This window comes from Condylura cristata, unplaced genomic scaffold (genome assembly GCF_000260355.1).
Source record: "Condylura cristata isolate star-nosed mole 26May11 unplaced genomic scaffold, ConCri1.0 scaffold00009, whole genome shotgun sequence".
Lineage (NCBI taxonomy): Eukaryota > Metazoa > Chordata > Mammalia > Eulipotyphla > Talpidae > Condylura > Condylura cristata.
This window is the reverse complement of record NW_004567110.1, coordinates 18,695,473-18,720,557: the sequence shown is the minus strand read 5'-3', so window position 1 is coordinate 18,720,557 and position 25,085 is coordinate 18,695,473. Positions and strand designations below refer to the sequence as shown.

Genomic DNA, 25,085 nt, shown 5'->3' with positions numbered 1-25,085 from the left:
GAGGGAGGGAGGAAGGGAGAGAGAGAGAGAGTGTGTTTTGTGCTCTATAGCCCACAGAGGAAAATTCTCATCATTATAAAAGCCTTCAAACTGATATTACACTGAATGATGAGATATTTATGGTTGATTTGGGGCCACACAAGAATCTCCACGCTATTTATAGTCGTCAATATAACTAGTAAACCATAGAGGGTATTCTCTTCATTTTTATTTTCAGCAGTGGAAACTTTTGCCTCCACAGAAAAGGACAGGATCTTAAACCACAGATCAAATCTCTACTAATTTGCCGGAATTTGAAGCACATTATAATTTACACAGATCTGTGACCTACAATTACATCTCCAATTAAAGTAATTAAAATTAAATGCTTTTGAGGATCTTAGTAGTTTTATGAAATAATTACAACATGGCCATTAGCATCATGTTCTGTCATAAAACCAAGTACTGATAACTACTGAAAGAGTGATGACCTGAAGACATTCTCATCTCCTTTTCTCCTAATTTAAATACAGAATGACTTAAATCCCAATGAAAATGTTCTTCATTTTCTCTGAAGATTATTTTTCTTTCCTTCATCAAAACAATACATTCATGAAAATGAAAAGTAAGAAGAGAATACCATCTATTCCAAAGGTTGAAGTGGTGATTTAAAAAATTTAACACTTTAATTTTTACTATTCTTCATCTCACAATATGAAGTGAATTTCCACCCTAACTCATCTATCATACTTGATTAATTACATAATTTCATGTATTGAGTGAATGCATATACCTTGATAGCCCTTAAATGAACTATTTATGACACACTTCCCCTTGTAATAATTTTTCATGCATGTTAACCTTAAATTATATTGTCAAAACTTAAGTTGGAAGTACTGGAAAACCATCTATCAATAGAATACAATAATGTAATAGTAATCTCTCAAAATGTTATACTACCTAATCTATTATCACCTGTCCACTCACTGTCATTATCTGCAACAAATTTAGAAGCATGGTTGTTTGAATGGGACAGCTGAGAAGTTATTTGAGGTACACTAGATTGCCAAGTGAAAAAAAAAAAGTTTGGAATAACTAATATGAAATTAATGAAGAATTCAACAGATTATAATCAAGGAAGGGTGTGTAACCATGCAACTCCATGGACAGTGACTACACAAACAAGCAAATGAAAGCAGCTGACCACGTACCCACACACCTTGGCAGAGGTGCACTCCACACTCGTCGGCCACCACCAAGACAAATGATCTCTGAAGTTCCTTCTAGCCGATAACCTGATGAGCATGAAAAGGTCAGGGTGTCACCAACCCCAAAGCTGAACCCAATCCGGCTACCATATTGAGGAATTCCAGGATCTTCACAAGGTTCCAGATTATATTCTGTAAATTAAAGGTACATGGGGACTAAGATAATGTCATCGCTTTAAGGGCATTTTCCCACTTGCACACCGGATACCTTTAGAGCTAAGTGATACATTTTAAAAGTGAGTATATTATGCCATTATTAAAAAAAAAAATGCCAAAAGCATACAAACATTTTCATCCTTCATAAGAGAACTAATAACTTCCTAAGTACTTTCATGTGTGAAATTCAATATATATATGAAAATGTCACTTTCTGATAAAAATGCTGATATTTACCCTGCATTCTTTCTTCTGCATTAGAAATATTTACATTTAATAGATTTTTGACTTACCCTTTACTTTTTCTGTATTATATTTATAGTTCATAGGTTTCTAACTATAGTTCATAGTTTCTAACTGATAATGAGTATAGGTAGTTTACTATATATATAATTCTATATAAGAAGTTGCATATATTCAAACATAAAATATAATTTGTAATGAAATAATTTATACTTTTGAAATGCATTTTACTTAAGGTTTCAGTTTACAAAATAAATGTCCTAGTAGTCAAGGATTTAAACAATCCATACTCTGTAAAACTTTTACTTCAGATGCAAAGTTCTATGTAATATTGAAGTACAAATGCAAAAAATTATTACATTATTGATTTATATAAAAAGAAAATTTCACCAAGCAATGCATGAATGTCATAAAAATGAAAAGTGTCATACTCTAAAGCTTATGAGAGTTGATAAAATAATATAATTTATATAAATTCCTAAGGAAACTATCCCCAATGAATAAAACTTATTGAGTAACTGAGTTAATTATTTGTATATAAATACAAAAATAAGAGTTAAAGAACATGGTTAACATTTACATGACTATATCAATGTTAATCATGCTATTCAACTTTTTATATGCAAATGTTATATATATCCTATGTTATATATAGAAATGATATATACAGTAACATTACTCTCTATGTATGTGTATATATTTATATATATATGATAAAATACAATTTTATCAGAAGTGATTAATTTGTTTCTCTTTTAAATAAAAATAACTTGTCTATTACATTCAACAAGAGAGCAGAACTCTAACTTATATGAATGCTTTCCTATGCACTTTGGTCTTATAAATTCCTTTGCTGGAATCCAAGTCGCAATGTTGCTTATATATATTATTCTAGAAAAAAGAACGAACATATTAATTTGTTTCTAGGTCAACTAGTTCCGTGTGAGTAGGTTTAATCTTGTAGTATTCTACTATGCCTTTTTCAAGAAACATAATGCTAGAATATTACTGGTTTAGTTGATTAATAGATAATTTAAAATATATACTTGAATTTCCATTTTATGCCCCCTAGCATTTTATTTACCTTTGTCTTCTGTTTCAATTAGGCAGGGGTGCAAGTTAAAGAAATGTAATTTATGTACACCTAGTAGATTTTTAGTGAATTAATATATTTTAGTTATTTGCTTAAAGGGTCTCTTAAATGTAGCATCACACACAACTTCCATGTACTATTAATCTTCATTTAAAGTTTTCTTTCTGACAGATTACTTATTTACTCCCTTTCTATCACTTTTTGTCATGTTATGATCATACTTTTAAAAATAGATTTATTTTTTAAATAAAAAATAAAGATTTTTTGTTTATTTTCTTACCAGAAAAGGTAATATTGAATCCTTCATATGAAATAGAAAAATCTGAAATGAAGCGTAACTGAGCCCTAAAATTTCCATAGAGACCAGCATTGATTGTTGAAGGAAGTTCTGAACCTGTCAGGCGTGCCAGAGGTTGATTAAAACTACCGTTCTCTGTGATCAGTAAGTAGTCATGATGGTCTTCCAAATGAAAGGTATGGAAGTTAAACTGCACACCTATGAAAAAGGAAAATTAGCCTTACTAAGGATTTAGGCAAAACATATATAGTTTCCAATGTAACTACAACCAAATTTCTCCTTACAACTGATTTCTCTGAAAATGAAAAGCACTGTTAAAAAATATTCCAAAATAGACTATAATATTGTTTTCATTCCCTCTCTTCAGTTCCCTTATGGGAGATATAACAGTCAGTATTTGAAACTCCTTGGAAATAAAATTTCACAACAAATCACTGAAATCAACTGTAAGTGTTCTGATTATCTCAAGGAAAATTTATAATCTTTATTTAAAATAGATGCACAGTTTAATGACATGTTTCACTTGCCTTGTCCATTTCTTTTTGCAATCTCCTCAAACCACATATGTGACTAAGATAAAACAAAGGAAAACAGAAATGGAGCCATCCCAAGTCTGGGTAAAAACCAAAGAGAGGAAGTTGGTGGAGTCAGGTTTCAATCACATCCAGGTGTCCAGGCATGACATGGCATGACCAGGCACAAACACCTGAAGAAAGACTACCTTTGTTTCAGAGCACCAGACTGACATCAGTCACCAACTGGTCAACTTTCCACTAATCAGAACTGCATTAGCTGAATACTTAACTTGCATGAACCCATCTGAGCATAGACTATCCCACTGCTTTTTGTGTATATAAACACTTTTCACCCCCAGGCAACTTGGTCTGCTCCAGGGATTCTTGGGTATGTGTACTGATAACATTTTTTTCCTTTTGCTGTAATTCAGCCAGATTTCTCAGTATACACATATAAACTGTGTCTAGCAATATTTTCATTGTAAACAAGGGACATTGCAGGCTGAGTCATACTGTAGTTAAACTAAAACTGTGCGACTGGATATGATCAAACTCCTTATTTATTACTAAGTGGTAAAAGATTACTGATGAAATATTTTAAATCCCTTATTTGTTATAAATTGAGATACTTAAATCTGTACTGAAGACAGAAAAAGAATCAATTATAAAATCACAGAATTTTATTTATTGATTTTAACTATAAAGTATCAATCATAGTAAAAGATGATTTAGTGAACTACACATTCATTAGGAATCAAAGCAACAAGAAAAAAAATGTAATGAAAATAAACAAAACCTTCTTTAATGGAAATAGTAGAACTATTTGATACCATATTGTATGCCATACTGGAAAATCAAACTTCTGAAAGCTGGGTCATATCTCGAGAGACGTGATTAGAATAGTAATGACAATGAACTTATTTGATAATAAAGAACTAAAGGATGTGGGAGTGTTTAGTCTGAGACGGAAAGGCAATGAGGAGGCTCTGCAGGTAGCTTGTTATAGTTAAGGAACTTTTGGGCTGAAGCAGGAATTTGGTTATTTTGCTTGTTTTCTGGTCTAACTCCAAAGGACAGAACAGGGATACAGATGCAAAATTATTTTTGGAAAATTAGAACTGTACAGAATTTGAGCAAGTTTTCCCAACAGGTAAATTTTACCAATGAAAATAATAGTATCATGCCTGTTCATCATATTGTTGGAACAATACAGAAATAAATTAGCATGTTAGGTAACAGATAAGATTCGTTACTTTGGCAAATTCTCCCAGTTTTCAGATTATCATTCACATAACTTTGACTACACTTTGGCACAACTGTACTTTCTAGAAAACTTTGTCAGCTCTTAAAAGAAAGCCAAGACATCTAAAACTGCATTTCTTGACATGTAAATACATATTTAATTAATATTTGCAACCTGTGAAGATGCAAAGTCTTAAGTATTAATTAAACCTGTGCTTACATAGCAAGCAGTATGTAGCCTTCCATTTTCTTGTATAATACAAGGAAGCTTATTTTAAACTCCATTAATCCACTGTATACCAAAATAATAGGATGCTTTGGTTAAGTTCCAGCAAGGAATCATGTATTATGGAGAATAATAAGAACCACAGTTTATGGTATCTTCTACCTCATCCCTGCTGTTCAACACCAGAAAACTCATTTTAACAACCTTTTTCCTCAATAAAATTTCATTTCATCATAATATTAGTCTCCATATAATCGTTAACCTCAATAAAATATTGAATAAGATAAAAGCTGAATTAAATTGTAAAAACACAATGAGATGTGAATATATTAAATGCAAACTTATTTTTCAATTATACCCACATTTTCTCATAGATAGGAATTTTCATTTTTATTTTCAAAAGTTTTTCTATAATAAAATACTGTTTGACACTTAAAAATCAGTAAAGACGATATAAGAACATGGTAAAAGAAAAACCACTTCCCAAATTAGTTATTTAACTGAATAAATAAAATATTTTTAAAAGATTAGCACAAATTTTTAGGCAAAATATTTTTCCAGGTAAATAATTTTAATCCATCTTTGAGTTGATATAATAGGAAGTTCATTTTTTTTTACATTTTTATTACCTTAATCACTTTATATCATTAATTTGATAGTTCAGTTGCATTGCATAAATAAATCATATTTGGTATGACACATCTTCTCATTTATTTGTTCAAGAGACATGTGTTAACAACTACCATATAAGTTCAATTTTACTACCTCTGTTTAATTATTTGACATATGCCCACAATTCCATAAAGAAAGTTTTGAGACAAATATTTCTTAAGTGGATATAAGTTTAAATAAGACAATTAATTATATTTAGAATAATAACTATTTTTAAAATAATTACATATAAATACATTTTGAAGATGCTTCAGAGCATCTTTATACTTCCTTTTGAACTTCTGAGATCAATCTTTAACACTTAGAGAATAAAAGACTGACGTTCTGTTGATAAGAAAACTAAAAATAAAATATTATATTAAAAAAACTATCTCCTATCACCAGTGTGGTAAAAGCATGAAAATATTATAATACCATGATACATATAATCTTTAGTTAATAAAACTGGATTTTGTTTTAGCATATTTTAGTACTGATCTGTAACTTCTCACTATGAATGACATTGTAAAGGAGTGAAATTAAAAAACAGATATAATGAAACTTCAAAAGACAGTCCAATTAAAACCACATGAGACAAATTACCTTTTCCATGGGTTACATCAACAGTCCATGTACAATTCAGAGAATTTGGATAAAACTCTGGGTAACCAGGTGATAAAATTGTTCCACTAGGCCCTCTAACATCTCCTCCACATAATGCTGAAAATTCAAAGAAATATAGTCATATGATCAGTCACAGAGATGGAGGAGATAAACAAAGTTGTTCTTTCTTGAAATAAAACAAGTCTGATTTTCTTTGCTTAAGCTATTTCAAGAGTGTTATAAAGACCTCTTCCAATACTAGGAAATCATTTCATACATTGCAGCACTAGAAAGGGAAAGATAAGTAACAGCCTCTGAGAATTAATATTGGCCCAAGAGAATTTAGCTCAACTTTCCACATTTAAATGAAGTGTGTACTTATCTTATCTTATACATTTCTAATTATAACAACATTTGCATAAGTTGGTCATAAATTAAACATGAGCAATTAATTGTTTAGCATACTCTCTTATTGAGCTTTAAGAAAATGAACTGCTAATTATTCAAAATTATTTCGTATAAACTCATAAAGGGATAGGTGTCATTCTTCATAAAACTTCCTTTTTTTTTTTTTTTTTCAAAACAGTGAAGTAAACTGTGAACATTTGAAGGCTGCTTCTGTGCTTTTGTAATTATCTGGGAGAAATCATGAGCAACAATAACCAAAACATTTTGATTGGATATTGATTTTTAAATATATTCACCAAAATAATAAAAATAAATGGTTATAAAGTCAAAGGAATGAAAATGTGTTTCCTTATTTATTCAAGAAAAAAAAATCAGTCTACATGACCTTCCCTGGTGGCGCAGCAGGTTAAAGCACAGCACTAAGAAGCTAAAGCCACTTTTGCATGAGTTCCATTCCCACCTGCCCCGGAGGTGGCAACATGGCGGGGCAGACCTCTCCTGACCCGCCCGCTGCTCCCTTCAGCAGTGTACTTCATCCATCTGCATGTTCTGCTCCCCGCTCAGTCTCTGGTGAAGCCTCTCACTGCCCCTGAGCCTCTGGCCTGTACCCCAGTTCTGTATGCTTAAATAAATATTTAAACAACAACAACAAAAGAATGTTTAGAACCAGTTCTTCAGTGGTAACCATTCTTACTGAATTCCTTAATTTTTTTCCAAATTTTTAAAAAGTTGTATTTTGGGACTAATGTAAGAAAGAGATATATCATCCTACCTATAACTTTTGATAATGGGAGTGCTAAATCATCATGCTTTCCTTGTAATTCAGTGTGTTTCTTGGCAGAAGAGTATTTGTTTTATATTAGATTATTTTTATTTTTGTCTACTCCTATTACACTATAATTTCTATCATTTCCCTTTTGAAAGTCATATAAAAATATGAATTTGTTGAGTGAAATGTGATGTGTGAGCATGACCTACTAGATTAATACCTACAACATATGTTTCAAAGAATTACATACCATCCAACTATACTAGAAGTAGGTGAACAGAAGCATCAGAAGTAAGAGGGATATTAGTTAATCAATTTAAACATATAAAAGCTAACAACAAGAGAGATGTTTAACTCTGGGTAAGTTTGTCAGATCTGTGCTCCTGTGCATGTTTGTTCATGTATGTGTATATATATATATATATATATATATATATATATATATATATATATAATATATAAAATGAAAGCTCTTCTGTGTATCAGCATGTTTTTGATTAAAATTATCTGTTAAGCATTCTACTTTCTGTGCTTAGAAAGTTTCTTGATTATTTTCTATCTGCAGTTGCATCTGCCACAACTATTTTGAAGGTGGAAATTAAATGGACATTCTCCAAGTAAATAGTCATAAAGATATTTAAATATTTAGAAGGGAAGATCAACAATTAATGCATTATTGCTCAACATTATTACTGCTATACTGATTATAATAACGTCAGAAAGTATAGAGAGCGTTTTTATGACACAGAGGTGGTTTCTGCTGAGTAGAATTAGTACCACAAAAAATGTCTCAGAAAGAACTGACTCAAAGAGGGAATTTCATCGTAAATAATACGAAAAACACATGATGCATTTCTGTTTTAGAAAGATGAAACTAAAACTATGAAAATATATATACTTTGTATCTCATAAAACTTAAAATACAGTTGCGACTATTCTCAGTTAATTATTTGTATAAACAAAACTAAGTGACATACTGAACTTACAATGCGATTGACATGACTATGAAGACTTTATGTTAACTAAATTAATTCCTCACTAGGACTTTACTGAAAATACTGTAAATATAGAGTAGCTATTCACAGCTTATGATAATAAAGCAAGTAAAAATAGAATCGAAGCAGTCTAGTTTCAGGGTCCATAATCTTAGGCAGATTCTTGAGAGAGTGTTTTTTTTTTTTTCCATATTATAAGTTCTTAACTCAAGAAGAAATGTATGATATCCACACCTTATTCTTGACTCTGTAGATAGACTCCCAAGATAATCTGTATAAAAGTTACCAACTCATTTTCTAAGAGGTTCATTTAAATCTTTTCATCTTCAGATCACTCTGTTTTTAAGCATGTCAATTTTAAAGGTGTCAGTTATTTTTATCTTTAATTTCTAGTCTTTCAATGATCTATATCTTTTGAATTCTTATTAGTCATAAGCACTGTGCATGATTTAAACAGTTTTCCAGCAGCAGAATAATTTTCATCAAATAATGAAATCTTGCATTATTCTAAATGAGATTATTTTACATTACAAATATTTTGAATTGTATTTGCTTTATGTTGTTAGTTTTTAGAACAATCAGAATTGACTACTGTGCTAAACAGGAAACTTGTTTGAGTTGAATTAATTTCCCAAATGGTTAATTTATTACGTTTATTCTCTCAGTCTGATGATGTTTGTATCTCTAAAAAGGGTCATTACTATCAGAATAAGAATGTGTAAGTGGAAATCAAATAGCCTATTAGATAAAATCATGAGATACCCAAAATGTGAGTTAAATTTTTACATATAAGTTTTTTTTTACTTTGAAATAGAAAATGGAACTTAAATATAACACAAAAGACAGCAGAGTATTACAAATTCATAAGAATAAATTATTTTAAAATTATTTTATAATGTAATCAGATTAAAATGATATATTTTCATTCATATAAATTTCATTTAGAATAAAGAAATCTAAAATTGCATCATGAATTTCTCTTCTTTTAAAAGAATTCCAATTTATTCCAAGAATCTTGCTAATTTATGCCACATGTAGTTAAGTATACAAACACTTTGCAGCAGACATAAGTTTATATGTTGTTATGAATGACAGATTAAGTATATTAACTGAATCTTTCTAATGCTGCAGAGAATTTAGAAGTAATACATGAAAAACTGGTTACTTTGTGTGAGAACTAAGAGCCAACGAAGAAAAGCATCTTAAAGGGCAAAGATCAGTGTTACATCAAAGTTACAGAAATAGCCCAAATATGATTGAGAACAATTAGCTATACACTAGTACTGCTTAATAGCTTTTTTTCTCTCTGATGCTTGCCATATTGATGACTATCTTGCCACATAGGCATCAACTGGAGTTGTAAAAGAATGAAGTGTCCTCAAAAATAATACTTGAATACAATTGCCTACATTGTACAATCAGACTTTCCTTGGACCACGGAAATTCTAATCTGTTACGAGAACAGACATTTTCTAGATCGGAATACACCAAGACACTTTGAGAACTGCAATAAAATATGGAAAAAAAGGCACCAATTATAAATCAATTTACTATTTTTTTGTTAGCTGACTAATTCTAAATTTCATAACTTGACTATTTTCTTATTTCTAGGTTCTATCACTTTGAAATATTAACTCTTGATGGGTATTGATTATGTTTGAGTTCAGTGTACCCTTGCGGATTTTGAACTCTTGACACATAAATATCAATCCATTCATTATTTTTTTTACTTTAGCCCACCTGATGAGATATTTTATTAATGTGGAAGAAAAAAGAGAATTTATGAGATTTAAGAACATTCAGTTAGTTTTGGGTTTTGCCAAAAATGACTTGGGTGACTTAGATACTAATGCAATATCTTTAGTTCTAAATTTATCCCTAAGTGAGATGGTTGCATTATCCAACAAAATGGGAGGATTTAAAGGTAAAATTGGGAGTACTGGCACAAAGGTGAAAACAGGGCTTGTCTTCAGGTATTGATATATTTACCACCTAGCAAGGGAAGCTATCTTAATTAAAGGCAGTTAGTTCCTGAAAAGTGTGTCATACCAGGTATGTGATCTGAATTTTACCCCTAGTTTCATGACAATCTTCTGTCCTTGGTTTATAGAAAACATCTTTGGCTGTGGTTTTTGACATATATGCTATGCTTGACCCCTGCTGACCAAGGCAGAATGCTATTCTGAGTCTGTGTGCTGTGATACTCGCTAAAGCTGCTCAGATTTCAATTCCTTAAAAAAAAAAAAATTGGAGATATATTTAAGAGGGAGATTAAAAGATTAGTAAAAGTTTGTTTTGCTGTTTAAACATAGTATCTTATGGGTCAAATGTCTTTTTTTTAAACGTATGTTAAGTAAATAAGGTGAATATATGGTTTATGACTTCAAGAAAATAAGAAAATTAGTGTTAATGCTATTTACTCAATTAGCTAAATAAAAACAAAGACATGTTCATTGTTCATTTCCAGCAATATTTCTTTAGTGCCTACATACTATAATTAACAAATATTGATTTAGTGAATAAATAGGTGGTTATAAGAAGCAAAAATGTTTTCATTATTAGAGAACCACAGGATCTAGAAAAAGTTGAGATTTTGTCAAGATGCTTTATCCATGGAAAGATCAACTAGGATTTTGATAAATATAGCTGAGGTAAAGGCCAGAGCATACTAATGAAAAGGAACAGCATTTATTTAGACAAAAGGCAAAACTAAATGTGTGAAGTAAATATAGCTAGCAAGTATTCCCATAAGACTGGAAGCTTTAGCTCATTTATTATTTTTTATTCTTTTGTTTTAAAGATTTATTCATTTATTCATACAGAACTGGAGTACAGGCCAGAGATGCAGAGGGTGAGAGGATTCACCAGAGACAGAGTGGGGAGCAGAACAGGCAGATCAATGAAGGACACTGCTGAGGGGAGCAGCGGGCAGGTCAGGAGGGGTGTGCCGTGCCATGTGGTTCTCTTCTGGGGAGGCGGGGATCGAACTCATGCGGAAGTGACTTAAGCTTCTTAGTGCTGTGCTTTAACCCGCTGAGCCACCAGGGAGGGCCTCATTTATTATTTTACCAACACAAATTCATTGAATAATAATAACTGTATAAGGGGAACTGTTCTTGGCAATACTGACATTTTTTAACATAACAAAGTTCCGCCATATAAAACTTAAATTTTGGCAGAAAAACAGACATACATATATACACATATATATGTGTATTAAAAGTTTAATATATGTATGTGTGCATAAAATTTTAATATGTATGTGCATACTTTAATATGTGTGTATATATAATTTATATATTATATAAATATACAATTTTAAAGCATGGTAAATAATGTTTAGAAATATACATGACAGAGGTTATTCTTTTGTAAGGAATTCTAAATGAGAGTACTTTAAAATGGATAGTGAGTGAAATTAGAAAATGAGTCATATGAAGTTAGGAATTCAGTGTAAGGAAGAAGGGGAAGAATTTTAAACAGAAGTACATAGAGAAGCAAGTGAGTTCTCACATTTAAGAGTAGCTGTGAGACATGTGTACCTGGAATGCACAGGCAAATAGGAGGGGGGGTAGAAGTGAGAGATGGTATCGAGTTCAGACTATTGGGCACATTAAGGTCAAATGAAAGTCTTTGGGTTTTATTTTTCCTAGGATAGTAAGTACTAGCTTGTTCTACTATGCTTAATTTATAAAGGGAAACTTATGTTGCTTTGGGGTGAATAGACCTATGAGGTCAAGAGAATAAGAAAGATATGCTTTTAAAAAATCCATGTGAAAGACACATCAAATTTACTATGAGAATACAAAGGAGGGCAGATCAAGATGGGATAATCACAGGGGTAGCTGGCTACATGTCTAAAACAAGGTCAACTGTATTGGATCCTTTTTCTATACTACATAATTTCTTTACTATAGTAACTGACCTATGTATGAGCCAGTGAGAGGCCTCCCTTGGGATATTCTAGGGATCAAGATAGAACTCTCATTCTTCTCTGATGCTGAAAATGTAAGCTTTACGTTGTTAACTTCTGGGAATATATTTTTCATTACCAGTCTTACATATAGAAAAAGACTGGTTGCAATTAAAGAGAATTATGTCAAAGCATAGAGAAAAGTCTAGGTGGAAAATGGAAAGATCTCTGAAAGGTCTGAATTCCTATTCATAATTAGCTGTGAAAAATATGCCACCCATGCCTTTTCTAAGACTGGAATAATTGAATAACAAATTCAGCTTTTATCTTTTAAAGCCAATTAGAATTAGATTTCTGTCACTTAACAATCACCAGAAATACAAATGGTATTGTACTAAATACAGAGAAGATATGCTGATGATACTTTAAACCTCTTCATAAAAACAAATTGGTCTAAGCTGTTACTAGGATATGATGGCATTGACAGTACTTGAAAATTTAATCACAAAATGACAAATGTGATCTTCTTTGAAAAAGAATAAATACAAAAGTTGTAAATAGTGTTATAAATAAAATTAAAGGCCAGAACTAAATAATGCATAAATTTACATTATGCTTTTTGATAAAGCAAGTATAAAGTGTGTTTCCCCATCTTAGGGAAGTCATACCACTGTAATGACATATCTGTTTTTAGAGTAAGTAAGCATTACTCAATTATTTTTTATAGAAACAACAAAGCAGCAAGGTCATTGGTATACTTTTCACTACAATCAGAAACTCACTACAATCAGAAAATCTGGTTATATAGCCATAGTACTGTGTAGCAAAGTAATCTGGTCTAATACATATTTCATCCAAATTGGAGGTGAATTACTTTTGTGCATTCATCGGACACCAATCTGACATCATCCATGCTATTTTGGTAAAAGAGTAAGTGCGGAATATGCACTTAAAATTGAGTTATCAGGATATGTAAAGATAGATAGATAGATAGATAGACAGGAAGATAGATAGATAGATAGATAGATAGATAGATAGACAGATAATAAACATTAGGCATGAGCGAATATAGCTGATAATTAGTGTTCATTGTTTTTCTTTTTTATCAGTGACTTGGTGACATGAACAGTGAAAATGCAAAATCTTATTGTAAAATATGAAATATTTATAGTGGCACTAAACCTCACCTTTCATAAAGAGCGTATTGATTTATTTTTGTTCTATATGTAAGCTGATTTTGCAAACTGAATTCTTACCATCACAAGTTGGAAGTGGATGACTCCACCAGTGGTTTTTTTCACATAGAAGAGGCTCTTCATGACTCAGCCTGTATCCTGGGTCACAACTAAATGAAACTGTAGACCCAATGGAGAAATCGTGACCATAGCGACGACCATGAACAGGTATGCCGGGATCCAAGCAAGAATAGGTATTCACTGTAACACCTGAGAAGCAAAGGAATAGAGCAAATAATAAGCTTGATGAGAATAATATTATCTAAAACTGATCACTGTTCTTCAATCAATTGTGAATGATAATTTTATAAATGATGTGCCCATAGTTTTATTTTTAAAGGTGAGAAATTTCTTATTAAAAGAATTGTTTTGACATTTACTACACATAAAGATAAAATTTAGATTGATTAGTTGTATAAGAACTTCATGAAAATACATAATATTCTATCCCCTTTTGTATTTTTGTAAACATATATATATATTTAAATACACACACATATAGAATATATATATATATATATATATATTCTGAATTTTATTCACTACTTATAATGTGCTCTTAAAATTGAAACCAACTTTTAAATCTGATATTTTTCATTTAGTTAGAAAATACACATAAAAAATAATAGAGGCACATGAATCCATTACCACCCACACTTTTCTAAGTGCAACTGCTTTGATGACAACTTGCTAGGGTCTTTTAGTAATCTAAAGTGCAGTTTGGTATCTCCTTATAAACCCTTAGCAGAGATCCTATGATGGCCGTGCTTTCCCCCATAATAGACAATGCTGAGTTTGGGGTTCAATAGTTCTTTGTTGTAGGGCTATCACACACACTGCAATATAGTTAACAGGATCTCTGTCCTCTACATGCTAAATACCATCAGCACTTCCCCAGTCTTGACTACAAAAGTTGTAGTCAATTAAGCAAATATCCTCACTTACAAAAATGTTCCTTATTGAGAACTGCTGGTATAAGATAAACTATGTCATTATCTTATTCTTCCTAAACTAGAAACTTAAACAATTAATAATTACTGTCTTATATTCTAAAAGAACAATAATTAGCATTTTCAAAAAGTATACATTAACTTACATTTACAGGATTAGATATTTACTTGTATCAGTTACTCAATTTAAAAATAAAGCTAAACAAATAACTAGAAAATAGGAGCTCTTTTCTGTAGAGATAAGTTGACATTTTAAGGATATTTATCAAAATGATCATCTATTAAAATGTTGTCTATTAAGAGTTAAAAATGAGCATAAAAATTGTCATCAACATAATTACTTTTACTTGCAACATTCTTCTTCGCATTAGTTTATAACGCCTAAGGCTTTGTAAGTCTCTCTCATTTTTTTTTTAAGATTTATTCATTTATTTGTGCATACAGAACTGGGGTACAGGCCAGAGGCTCAGGGGCGGTGAGAGGATTCACCAGTGACAGAGTGGGGAACAGAACAGGCAGATCGACGAAGTACACTGCTGAGGGGAGCAGCGGGCGGGTCAGGAGAGGTCTGCCAGGCCATGTGGTCACCTCCGGGGCAGGCGGGAATCGAACTCATGCGGAAGCAGCTTTAGATTCTCAGTGCTGTGCTTTAACCCACTGCGCCACCAGGGAGGGCCGTCTCACTCATTTTTTAATCCATCATACCTTTTTTATTTCTTCACAAAATATGTCTGAAATCTACCCTTACTGAAAAGCATAACATCATTTATTATCACTCTTACTCTACCCAAGGCCTTGATCACCTAGTCTAATAGACAAAGCCTTATCTATGAGACAAACACAATGATGTCAACATAGTTCCTCTCTCAGTTTTGCTGTAGTTCTGAGCCAAAGTTTTATTTACACCATAATTCAACAGAAAGTGTCCACTCAGACTCTACTGATTTATATCTTTCACACATTCTTTTTTTTTCTCAATTCCATAAATACTGCTGAAAGGCTCAACATCATGGAGACAGATTTGACTCTGGCTTCCAGACTCTTTCTATGTGATCTTTTACAAAACTCGTTCTTTTCTCCAAAGTTGGTAGAATGGTTACTGGCTTAGGGACCATCAAATAACAGGACTAAATTCAGCAAAAGAATGGTAGCATCACAAGAAATCCTTACCATAAAATTTTGGTACAGTAGGGAAATTGGAGGTTTTACTTGTTGTATTAGAGAATATTTAATAGTAACAAGTAAACCACAAATGTAATTATAATAAAATAAAATGACTTCTATAAATTAATGTAATGGAAGTTATTGCCTCCTGCTCAGATTTGACCAAAATCAATATCCAGAATTTTTCTCATTGACCTCAGGCTCTCTTTTCTTGGTATCCATCCTGCCCTTTTAGGCATAAACTCCCAGTAATAATTTGTATAATGTCACCAAGAACCAAATGTGACCAACTTGATGACTGTAACCAGACTTTCTCTCTTTGACCAAATATAGTCAAGGATTCTCCAAGCTTTCCTTTTGACTACACCTCACCGTTAGGCTGTTTGTGACACATTTAGTATAGATTCAGCAAAAATTCTGCTGGTTCAATTTACTGACCTCTCCCTTGGATATCTGATCTAATTCCTCATCTACTTTTCTTAATATTGTATCACTGTGGTCAGCAAAAACCCTCTCGTCTAAGTTTAGTCAGAATCCCTCTAATCAAATATTTAGTAATTTTCTACTCACAGATCCCACCCTTTTTCTTGACTCCAAATTCCCAGAATTGTCAGAACTGAACTTATTCTCTCCCCTTTTATAATACTCAATGTAGTTAACAGTTTTATCACCCTTAGTCAGTTGTCAGGAACCTCTTCTTTAACAACAAAGAAATAGACTTGAGGTTGATCCCTGCTTTTATTGATCATCTGATTAGTTTTTATAGCAAAAGCATGATTGCTTTTCTCATTTAGTGTTTACTGCATATTAACATTATAGTGATACTTTGTATGTATAGTTTTACTTAATCCTTTAAATAATCCTGTAAATGCATGGCAAAGACCACATACTCAGTTGGGGTAGGGCTGTGAAACAACAGAGGAATAAAATGTGAAACAACAGAGGAATAAAATAAGAGATGTTTGTTCTTATGAAGCAAACTGATAAAAACTGCTACTAAGAATTCATTTTGAAATAAATTTTGAAAATTGGCTCTGCTGTGAACAACTACTAGTAACACAAACTTAAAAACTAAACCTTGAAAGTTGGCTAAAGAACTGAGGTATTCAAAGTGGGGAGAGTATTTGGAGGGATATGGAGGGAACACAGTGGACTATAGTGATAAACACTTGTGCTCTGGTAGTGGGTACACGATAGTAACTACACCTGAAAGAGGACAGGGTATTTTATACTTTCAAATCACTACCAATAATGTAAACCAGTGTTATATACGTGTATATATAAATAAATAGTACCCAGGCTTAAAATAAAGCCTTGTTGAAATAAACTTCTCAGTAAAGATCCATTTAGTGTATTTAAATTTCTAAGTGTGTTTTATTTGATTCTTCTGTACTCTAGAATAATGTTTAAAAAATATAGTCCAATGCAATAGAACTCTAAATGAAGGGAAGTTAATAACATTAAATAATATTGTCTGAAAGAAGTGAAAAAGAAAAAAAAATAACTAAAATACATTATGGATTTTAAAACTCATGAACTCATTAATCCATTTACCATATCTACTGAAGAGACACCAAATATGGAATGTAAAGTCTACATATAGTAACTTCTTGAGGGGCTATGGGACACAGGAGATTTGAATATAAAAATAAGAAATATAAAATGCATCTTCACTTAAAATAAGGCTACCTGCATTATTAGACCCAAACTGTTTTTTATATACACACATATTGCAGTATATTTGCAGGTGAAATGTGAAAACATCAGTTTATATTATGCACTTAAATGCATACAGTCAAAGACAAGATTTATAAGTAACAGACCCATTTCTATAAGTAACAATATTTTTCCTAATCAAATTAAGTTGAATTATAATTTGATTTGAAAACTGAATTACATTTTGTGTTAAAATATCCTTTGATAGCTATGCTAATCATATTTGAATGTATTTATTTTATATCTTATTTTATTTATGAACATGTCAGTGATGTATTACATTTGTTCAGCAGTAGTATGCCTGGCATATTATTTTGTACATATATTTTAGAAATAATCCTATTATAAACTGTACATAAATTGTATAATTTGATAAAATTTGGCATACCTAGTATTAACAATATTTCAATATTTCATACAAAATAATAAAATGTACCATCGTTAATGGAAAATTTATGTAATTAGTGTCAGCAAAACGTAAAAGGTTGAATTAATGATTTAATATTTAATGAATCTGTCACTGTTCCTGTACATCTTAAACTTACATTTATTGTCTAACATTGGCTTGCACACAATATACTATACACAAATAGTCATATTTTTAGATTTGTCTTTTATAATTCTGATATTTCAGTAGTATTTCCTCTCAAATATTATACAGATAGTATTGAAAAGTCTACTGCAGAATTTACTACAACACACACTTTGTAAACCATTATCATTCTCATAAATCAAGAAGAGCTTTGATTTCTTTAAAAAACAAAACTATTAGCTGTGTTATTGTCATAATGGTAATACCAAGTATAGGGAAAACAGAAAGGGAAATAAAAAGACATCTTAACATTACTTACTTTCATAATGAATCTTGAAGCCATTATTAGAGCGGCTGTTGTCTGTTGTAAATAGAAGGTATATAAAATTACTGCTACTGAACAGAAACTGAGGCACTTGTGTGCCATTGTAAGATCCAAGCAAGGGTGACAGAAGATTTGGCCCATCATGAACTTCAAGAACATCATAATTCAGTTCAGTCTGAAATCTAAGATTAAGAGACATGTAAACATGTACATGTTAGAATGACACTATATAACAAAACAATCTTTTAGGTTGCTTTTCAAACTACTATTTAAAAATTTTACTTTTTTTTAATTGTAGTTTTGTTTAGTATATTTAATATTTTATATATCATTTAAACTCCATCATTTGAAAAGCTCTAATTCCTAAAGAAAAGCATCGTTAAATTATTATGTGTGTATCAAAAAATACAAGTATATTTTGAATTAAATCTTCTGAAAGATTATACTCAGTAAATAAATGGTCTTGATATTAACCAAACATATTTCGCAATCATCTTTCTTTTGCCTAACTCATTTCTATGCAAAACTATGTGAATTATATTTATTTTCAATTATAGAATCTGATTCTCATTAATACATGGGTTGTCTTTTTTATGTTGATTTTATGTAGTTTTTTTTACAGCTTTTATAGATTTCAACACAGCAGTTGTCATTATAAGGATATAATAATAATATAGTTGATGTTTACTGAGTGCCTGAAACTCTACAAAATACATTGTTTATATTAGTTTTATGTAGTCCTCACAATAACCCTGCAAGTTAACTCCTATTATTACACTGCAAGTAAGAAAGCTATGGCTTCCAGTATTCAATAGCATTTTGCTCTCTTAAGTGATAGAGCTAAGTCTCAAAACTGTCTGTCTGCCCTGATAGGCTATGTTGGTTCATTTAATTTTTAAATGGTATTGATGTCAAATTTTTATTTTTTTAAATATACAATTATCCTATAAACTACAATCAATACAATTACTTCCAACACATATAACATTTTGCTAATAAAATAGCATTTTATACTCCCAATTTACACATGAAGATAGTATTGCACTCTGAATCTGCATCTGAAATAGCTGTGGAAAACTGAAGATCCTAGCCTGTTTATAATTCTGCCTCAAGAAATGCTTTTCCTACTTTCACCATAGTTTTCCTGCCCCAGATTTCACACTGTGAAAGAGACACTTCCATAAAAGTGGGAGGAACCATGTTACGGCCCCACTTATAGGTGGAACTGAATGGCCGGGTCAAGCTATAGAACACGGAAGACAGGTGAACTCTGGGACACAACAAGAGGGAACAGAGAAGAGAGGCACATGGAAAGGGAGTCACTTGGGAGAGGCATGTGGCAAAAATTCAAAGACACATGTGAGTAAGAGAGATGTGGGGAGACTGACAATGGCAGCCAGTATCTTCATTTGTACTTTGCTTTTGCAACTTTTGTCCCAGATTCATCTGACACTTTTTATCCCCTTCCAATAGTCACTGCAAAAAGGTGCCTTGTGACAACTTTTGGGCCTCAGCAGCCCCACAGTAGTTCAAACCTATTAATATTTGGCTAGACATTTACCCATAAGAAGATGGTTAACTTTGGCTGTTTCATTTGAAAACTGTTATCATCTTTTCAGTTGTCTCTCTATGCATAGTGATTCTATTAAAGTTCTGTCTTTGTGGATACAGATGGCTGGATCCTGCTAGAACATGCTGATTTGGGAGGTCTGTGCTTCCCATCTCTCTGTGCCTAAGCGTCAGTGTAGGTCAATTCCCCTATTATATTGTCACAATTGCACTGCATATTGTGACACTAGTCACAGTTGTATTTTCTTGTTTGTTTCCTTTATGGAACAAACACAACTTTAAGTCTCAAAGTTCCATGAGCGCAGACAATATATATTCTTATCAACATTTTGCATACAGTACTCAATAAATCGTGGGTAACTGAATAAATTAATGAATGCATTTTAAAGACAAAACTTCTTTTCTTTGGAGTTGTTACTTTATTGGCACAAAACAGAAAAGCCAACTTGGATAATTAAATGTTTCCACCTTTTAAAAATGTACCATCCAATATAATTCTATAATTATCTTCACTATATTTCATTTGATATATCCATCAATTTTAAAACATCACTTTTGCTGTCATACCTACCATTCTTTTTTTTCCAGTGCTATAAGATTAAATTACATTATTACTCAAAAAAGAAAACCAAAACAAATACAAATCAAAGCCTTGTTAAATAAGCTGAATAGAAAAGTTAAAAGGTAGAAATCTTTTCCATAGTAAAAGAAGTATCAGATATAATTATTAATATGCATTTATGTAGTAAAAAATTACATGTATAATGTAATACTAAGGAGTATAACTTTTTTAAACTTGTACCACTGTTATGTCCTGTTAAGCAATATACTAAATAAAAAGAGTTACTTTTATTAGAGTATCTACTGATATTACAATCTGGAATGTTTTCCATTTGTCTAAAAGTAACTTTTCCAATAATATGATTGAGAGATGGAGATATGCAGGAACATACTATGCCCATTAAGTAAATGATCAAGCAATTGTGCATTCTATTCTGAATCGAAATTTTGTTGTTTGTAGTCAGTCTATGGTAAGTATTGAAATTGGAATTTCACTTTGATAGCTAGTCAGCTGAGAACAAGCAAATTAAAATGCACAGAAGAATCAGGGATTACTTTGAATTGAAACACAAAGAGACTTAATTCTTAATAGAATAGCAACATTAACTGGTGATATAGAGAACACTGTTCAGTAGGAATGAATCTTTAAAAGGAAAGTCATCACAGATTTGCCCTAGGGAGCTATAAAAATACATTATAATAAAAAGTGAAATGGAATAGACACAATTTGAATTTCTCACATTTCACATTTTAGGATAGTTGTATAAATTTTTCATGAATTCCCCCAATCTTGTGTTCATTTGTTTATGACAGTAAATTTACCATTCATCATAAAGTTAGTGGTTATGTAACCACTAAAGGAAATTATATAAGACCGGAAACCATTAAATACAGAGAGTAAACCATAGTTACTAAGTTCTTCAACATCAACATTACTAAAGTCTTGTCCTTGCCTTTCCTCTCCAACATCTAGGGAAACAAAAGCAAAAGTAAACAATCAGGACTAAATCACACTGAGAAGTTTCTGCACAGCAAAAGAAGCCATAGTCAACACTGAAGGCAAACTATTGAATGGGAGGTTTATAACTTACAGACATTGCTTTTCAATGAAACTGTTTCTCAAGTGGGCAACCTACTCTGAGGTGAGAGATAGCAGGTGTTATTGATTGATTTAAAGATCATTAATAAATTGATAACAAATCAGTGGATACTTTCATCAATATAATTAATATATTAACAATACCACATTATTACATATTATATTAACTAAATACAAACTAATTTTTCAGTGATATTACATTATGCTTGAGTCTAGGTTTAAAATTGAATATAAGAAAATGTTTAAAAGTCACCATTTAGAAAATAGTTACACTTTGAGTCAGCTGGAGTCATGGAAAAGGTGAATTCATGGAAGAACACTGATCTTTGATTTAGAAAAAAAAAACTTAATTCGGATATTTGGAAAAAAATGTTAAATTCCATCTCCATCCCTCCACCCAAATATACCCATTGGGGCAGCAGATAAAGTTAAATTATTCTGGATAATAACGATTTATACAGTAAACAGGGATTTTAAGTATTATCTTGCTACATACTGGAGGAATCTAAAGTTTGGATAAACAAGGGTTGAAGATCCTGGATGAAGAGAGAGAAGCAGAAGGGTTTGGTAAGATAGGCAACAGGAGAGACACACAATACTAAATACATATCAGAAAGATTTTAGAACAGGAAAGGTTTGTTTAATCTTCAACTACTCTGGATTATGGAATAATCACCTAGGTTATCCCTTGTATTGAGTTGTGTGTGTTTGAGAGAGAGAATGAAGGAAAGTAACACAGGTAAGTAGCAGAGTAGGGAACTGAGAGAGAGCAGCAGCTTCCTAATCTCAAATCAGATGATTCTGAGTACAGGAATTCAGAGCCAGAGTGAACAAAATAATTCTCTGAAAATTTAAGACAGACTGGACTTCCCTTTCCATGTCAGATGACTTGGAATAATAAATATTCCAGTCTTACAAATGTTCACATTTAGAAAGTGAAAAATGCACACTAAACACTGTCTTATTGACACAAGCAATGCATTTTGTAAATTTTCAATGATATACTCGATATTATTATATTGTCTATTCCAAACCAAATAAAATTCATTATGATAAAGTAAAACTGGCTAAGTTGGGTTTCACACACAAGAAATAATGTTATTTGAAGATCTGACTCTGAATAAAGATGCTTTTCAAGCTTCTCTAAAACTGCTATGGCAACCAGCAATATTAACACTGAAAAAATATTAAGATTTATTTATTTATGCATCCAAGAACTGGGGTGTAGGCCAGAGGTGTGGAGGTGGGGTAAGAGGATTCATCAGAGACAAAGGGGCGAGCAGAACAGGCAGGTTGCCTGAAATACACTGCTGAGTGGAGCGGCAGGCAATACAGGATAGTTCTCGCTGGCCACGTGGGTCAGCTCCCTGGCCAGAGATCTAACTCTTGCTGTGGTGACTGCCAACAACAGTCTTATAGTGCTCAGACTTAACCCCTTGTGCCAGCAGGAAGGTCCTGAAGAAAGTTTTAAGTCAAGAATAAAGACTTCAAAAGAAACAACCCTGCAGACACATCTAACACCAGACTTCTGCAGTTATTTAAGCCACAGTAATTTTACTGTAGCTCGTTGGTACTTATACAGCAGCCATAACTAATAATCATAGTAAAGTTGTCTAGGTCATAGTAAAGTAGATGAGGTCATGTGGCGCAGCTGTAAAAACAGAATGTTTTCTTCTCAAATTTTCACATTAGCGTAAACAGGTTAATTTAATGAAGGTCCTTTTAAATCAGAGAAGAATCATATGTTTGTCCAGTTCAGTCATCACATCGTAATTCTGTTATACTTACATGGTTATGCATTTGCCATGTGAATACAATGCTTAATAAGTTATTTTTTAAGGAATGATTTGGAAGAGGAGGGGAGTGAACAACATAATGAGGAAATAATGAGGATAATTCTACGTGCGTTCGTAGATAATGATCTGATCACAGATCAGAAGTTTCATTCTTTTAAATTTTAATAGTCAGTATATAATCATTCACATTATAGATTATTTGACTTAATACTAATTTTAATTATACTAATTTTTCTAGGAAAAATAACTCCCCTTGCCAATCATTAATACATGTTAATCGAACATAGCCATTTTTTAAAAGACTGGAAAGTGTAGGTATATAGGTGTTACAAGCTGCAACATGTCATTGATTCAGATTTGTTTACAGCAACTTTGATTCTTTAAATATAACAAAACATAGTTTACAGGTCCCCTTCAAAATACAGGGGGACTAAATTCATTAAGCATAAGATTATGGTGTATATATTTTAGTAGCATGTGTATCTATATAAGCCAAAAGTGATTTTATTGTATAGCGCAGTACTACTCACATTGTGTATAGCTCAGTACTACTCAAATTGTATATAGCTCAGTACTACTCACATAGAAATAGAAAATTAACTTGAAATTGGCTGAAAGCATAAAATATAACAATCTGCAACACTCAAAGTATAACTGATCATCACAGTAAAATTATACATTAATTTGGTAAGCAAAAGGCAGAACTTCAACTATTGTTATAGATTTATTTTTATTTAAAAAAAGGTATAAAAATATTTTCAGAGACCTTTCAAATGTAATTTTGATGGAGTGTCCAGGCTCGGCTTCAATTACCCACTCACAATTCAACGAGTCTTTATAGTATCCTGGCCATCCTGGTGAGAGAATCAATCCACTGGGAGCAGAAAAATGACCACCACATGGAGCTGAAAATGTAATCAGGGAATAAATTAGGACCAAAATTTTAGAACATACAGGAGAAATATTCAGTATGAATGTATATTTGTTGTTTCTTATTGCTGCAGGAAAGCCCTTTCATTTGCATTTGTGGCAGGCAAGTGGCTGGACCTAAAATTGGTGAGGTTCTTTGCCTGTGACAATTTTTAGGCCCTTTTCCAAGTAATGTGTGCATATTAGATGCTAGTTAATCATGTTTTTGAAAATAAAAGTGTATCTAGTCCTTCTACTACAAATGGACTGTTTTCACTTAAAAGTAATTTACTTTTTGAAATATTGCAAAGCTACTTGTTTAGCATGTCAGATAACCCTCAAGTCTTCTAAAAGCATCCCTTCAATATATTCATGTATCTCCATCTTCATCTTTTAAGCTCAAAAATAATAATAATAATAAAGTGCTAGTTTTAGTTTTTTTCTTCTTTTAATTTTCTAATTCATGCTGTTAGATACCACTAATTTATGTTACACATTGTCAAAAACATTGATCTTTTTCTTCTAGAGTTCTGCAACAATTTAGGCTTACCTTGGTCCAGCCCCCTTCCTAAAAGCCTTTCCTATCAGCTAATTTTTTTTTTTTACTTGTATAAGTCTACCTTTCATAATAGTATCCTTCAAATTTAGTTTCATCATACTATTCCCTTCTCTTCAACATTTAGTTGATATTTTTGGACTATTATTTCAAATATTTAATCATCAGTTTTTCCCTAATTTAAAACCATAATGATAGCATTTTAAGTAGCCGTGGATTTTGGAGATAACCAAGTTCAGAGAAGAGCACCTTGCCACAGTCATAGGGTTTAAAAGTCTCAAGTACTTTCAAAGCTAATTTGTGACATCACAGAA

The 25,085-nt window shown here is 31.7% G+C and overlaps 1 protein-coding gene across 1 annotated transcript in view; it reads right to left on the bottom strand.

The window, feature by feature from the left end:
• Window positions 1-25,085, bottom strand: part of CSMD3 (CUB and Sushi multiple domains 3) — a 764,662-nt gene that overhangs the window by 269,797 nt on the left and 469,780 nt on the right. The window contains exons 17-22 of the mRNA XM_004679632.2: window positions 24,073-24,211; window positions 18,276-18,463; window positions 13,616-13,804; window positions 6,275-6,391; window positions 3,020-3,235; window positions 1,191-1,379 (exon numbers count right to left, since the gene is read on the bottom strand). Of these exons, the coding sequence (XP_004679689.1) occupies window positions 1,191-1,379; window positions 3,020-3,235; window positions 6,275-6,391; window positions 13,616-13,804; window positions 18,276-18,463; window positions 24,073-24,211 (1,038 nt within the window). The remainder of the gene's footprint in view (window positions 1-1,190; window positions 1,380-3,019; window positions 3,236-6,274; window positions 6,392-13,615; window positions 13,805-18,275; window positions 18,464-24,072; window positions 24,212-25,085) is intronic.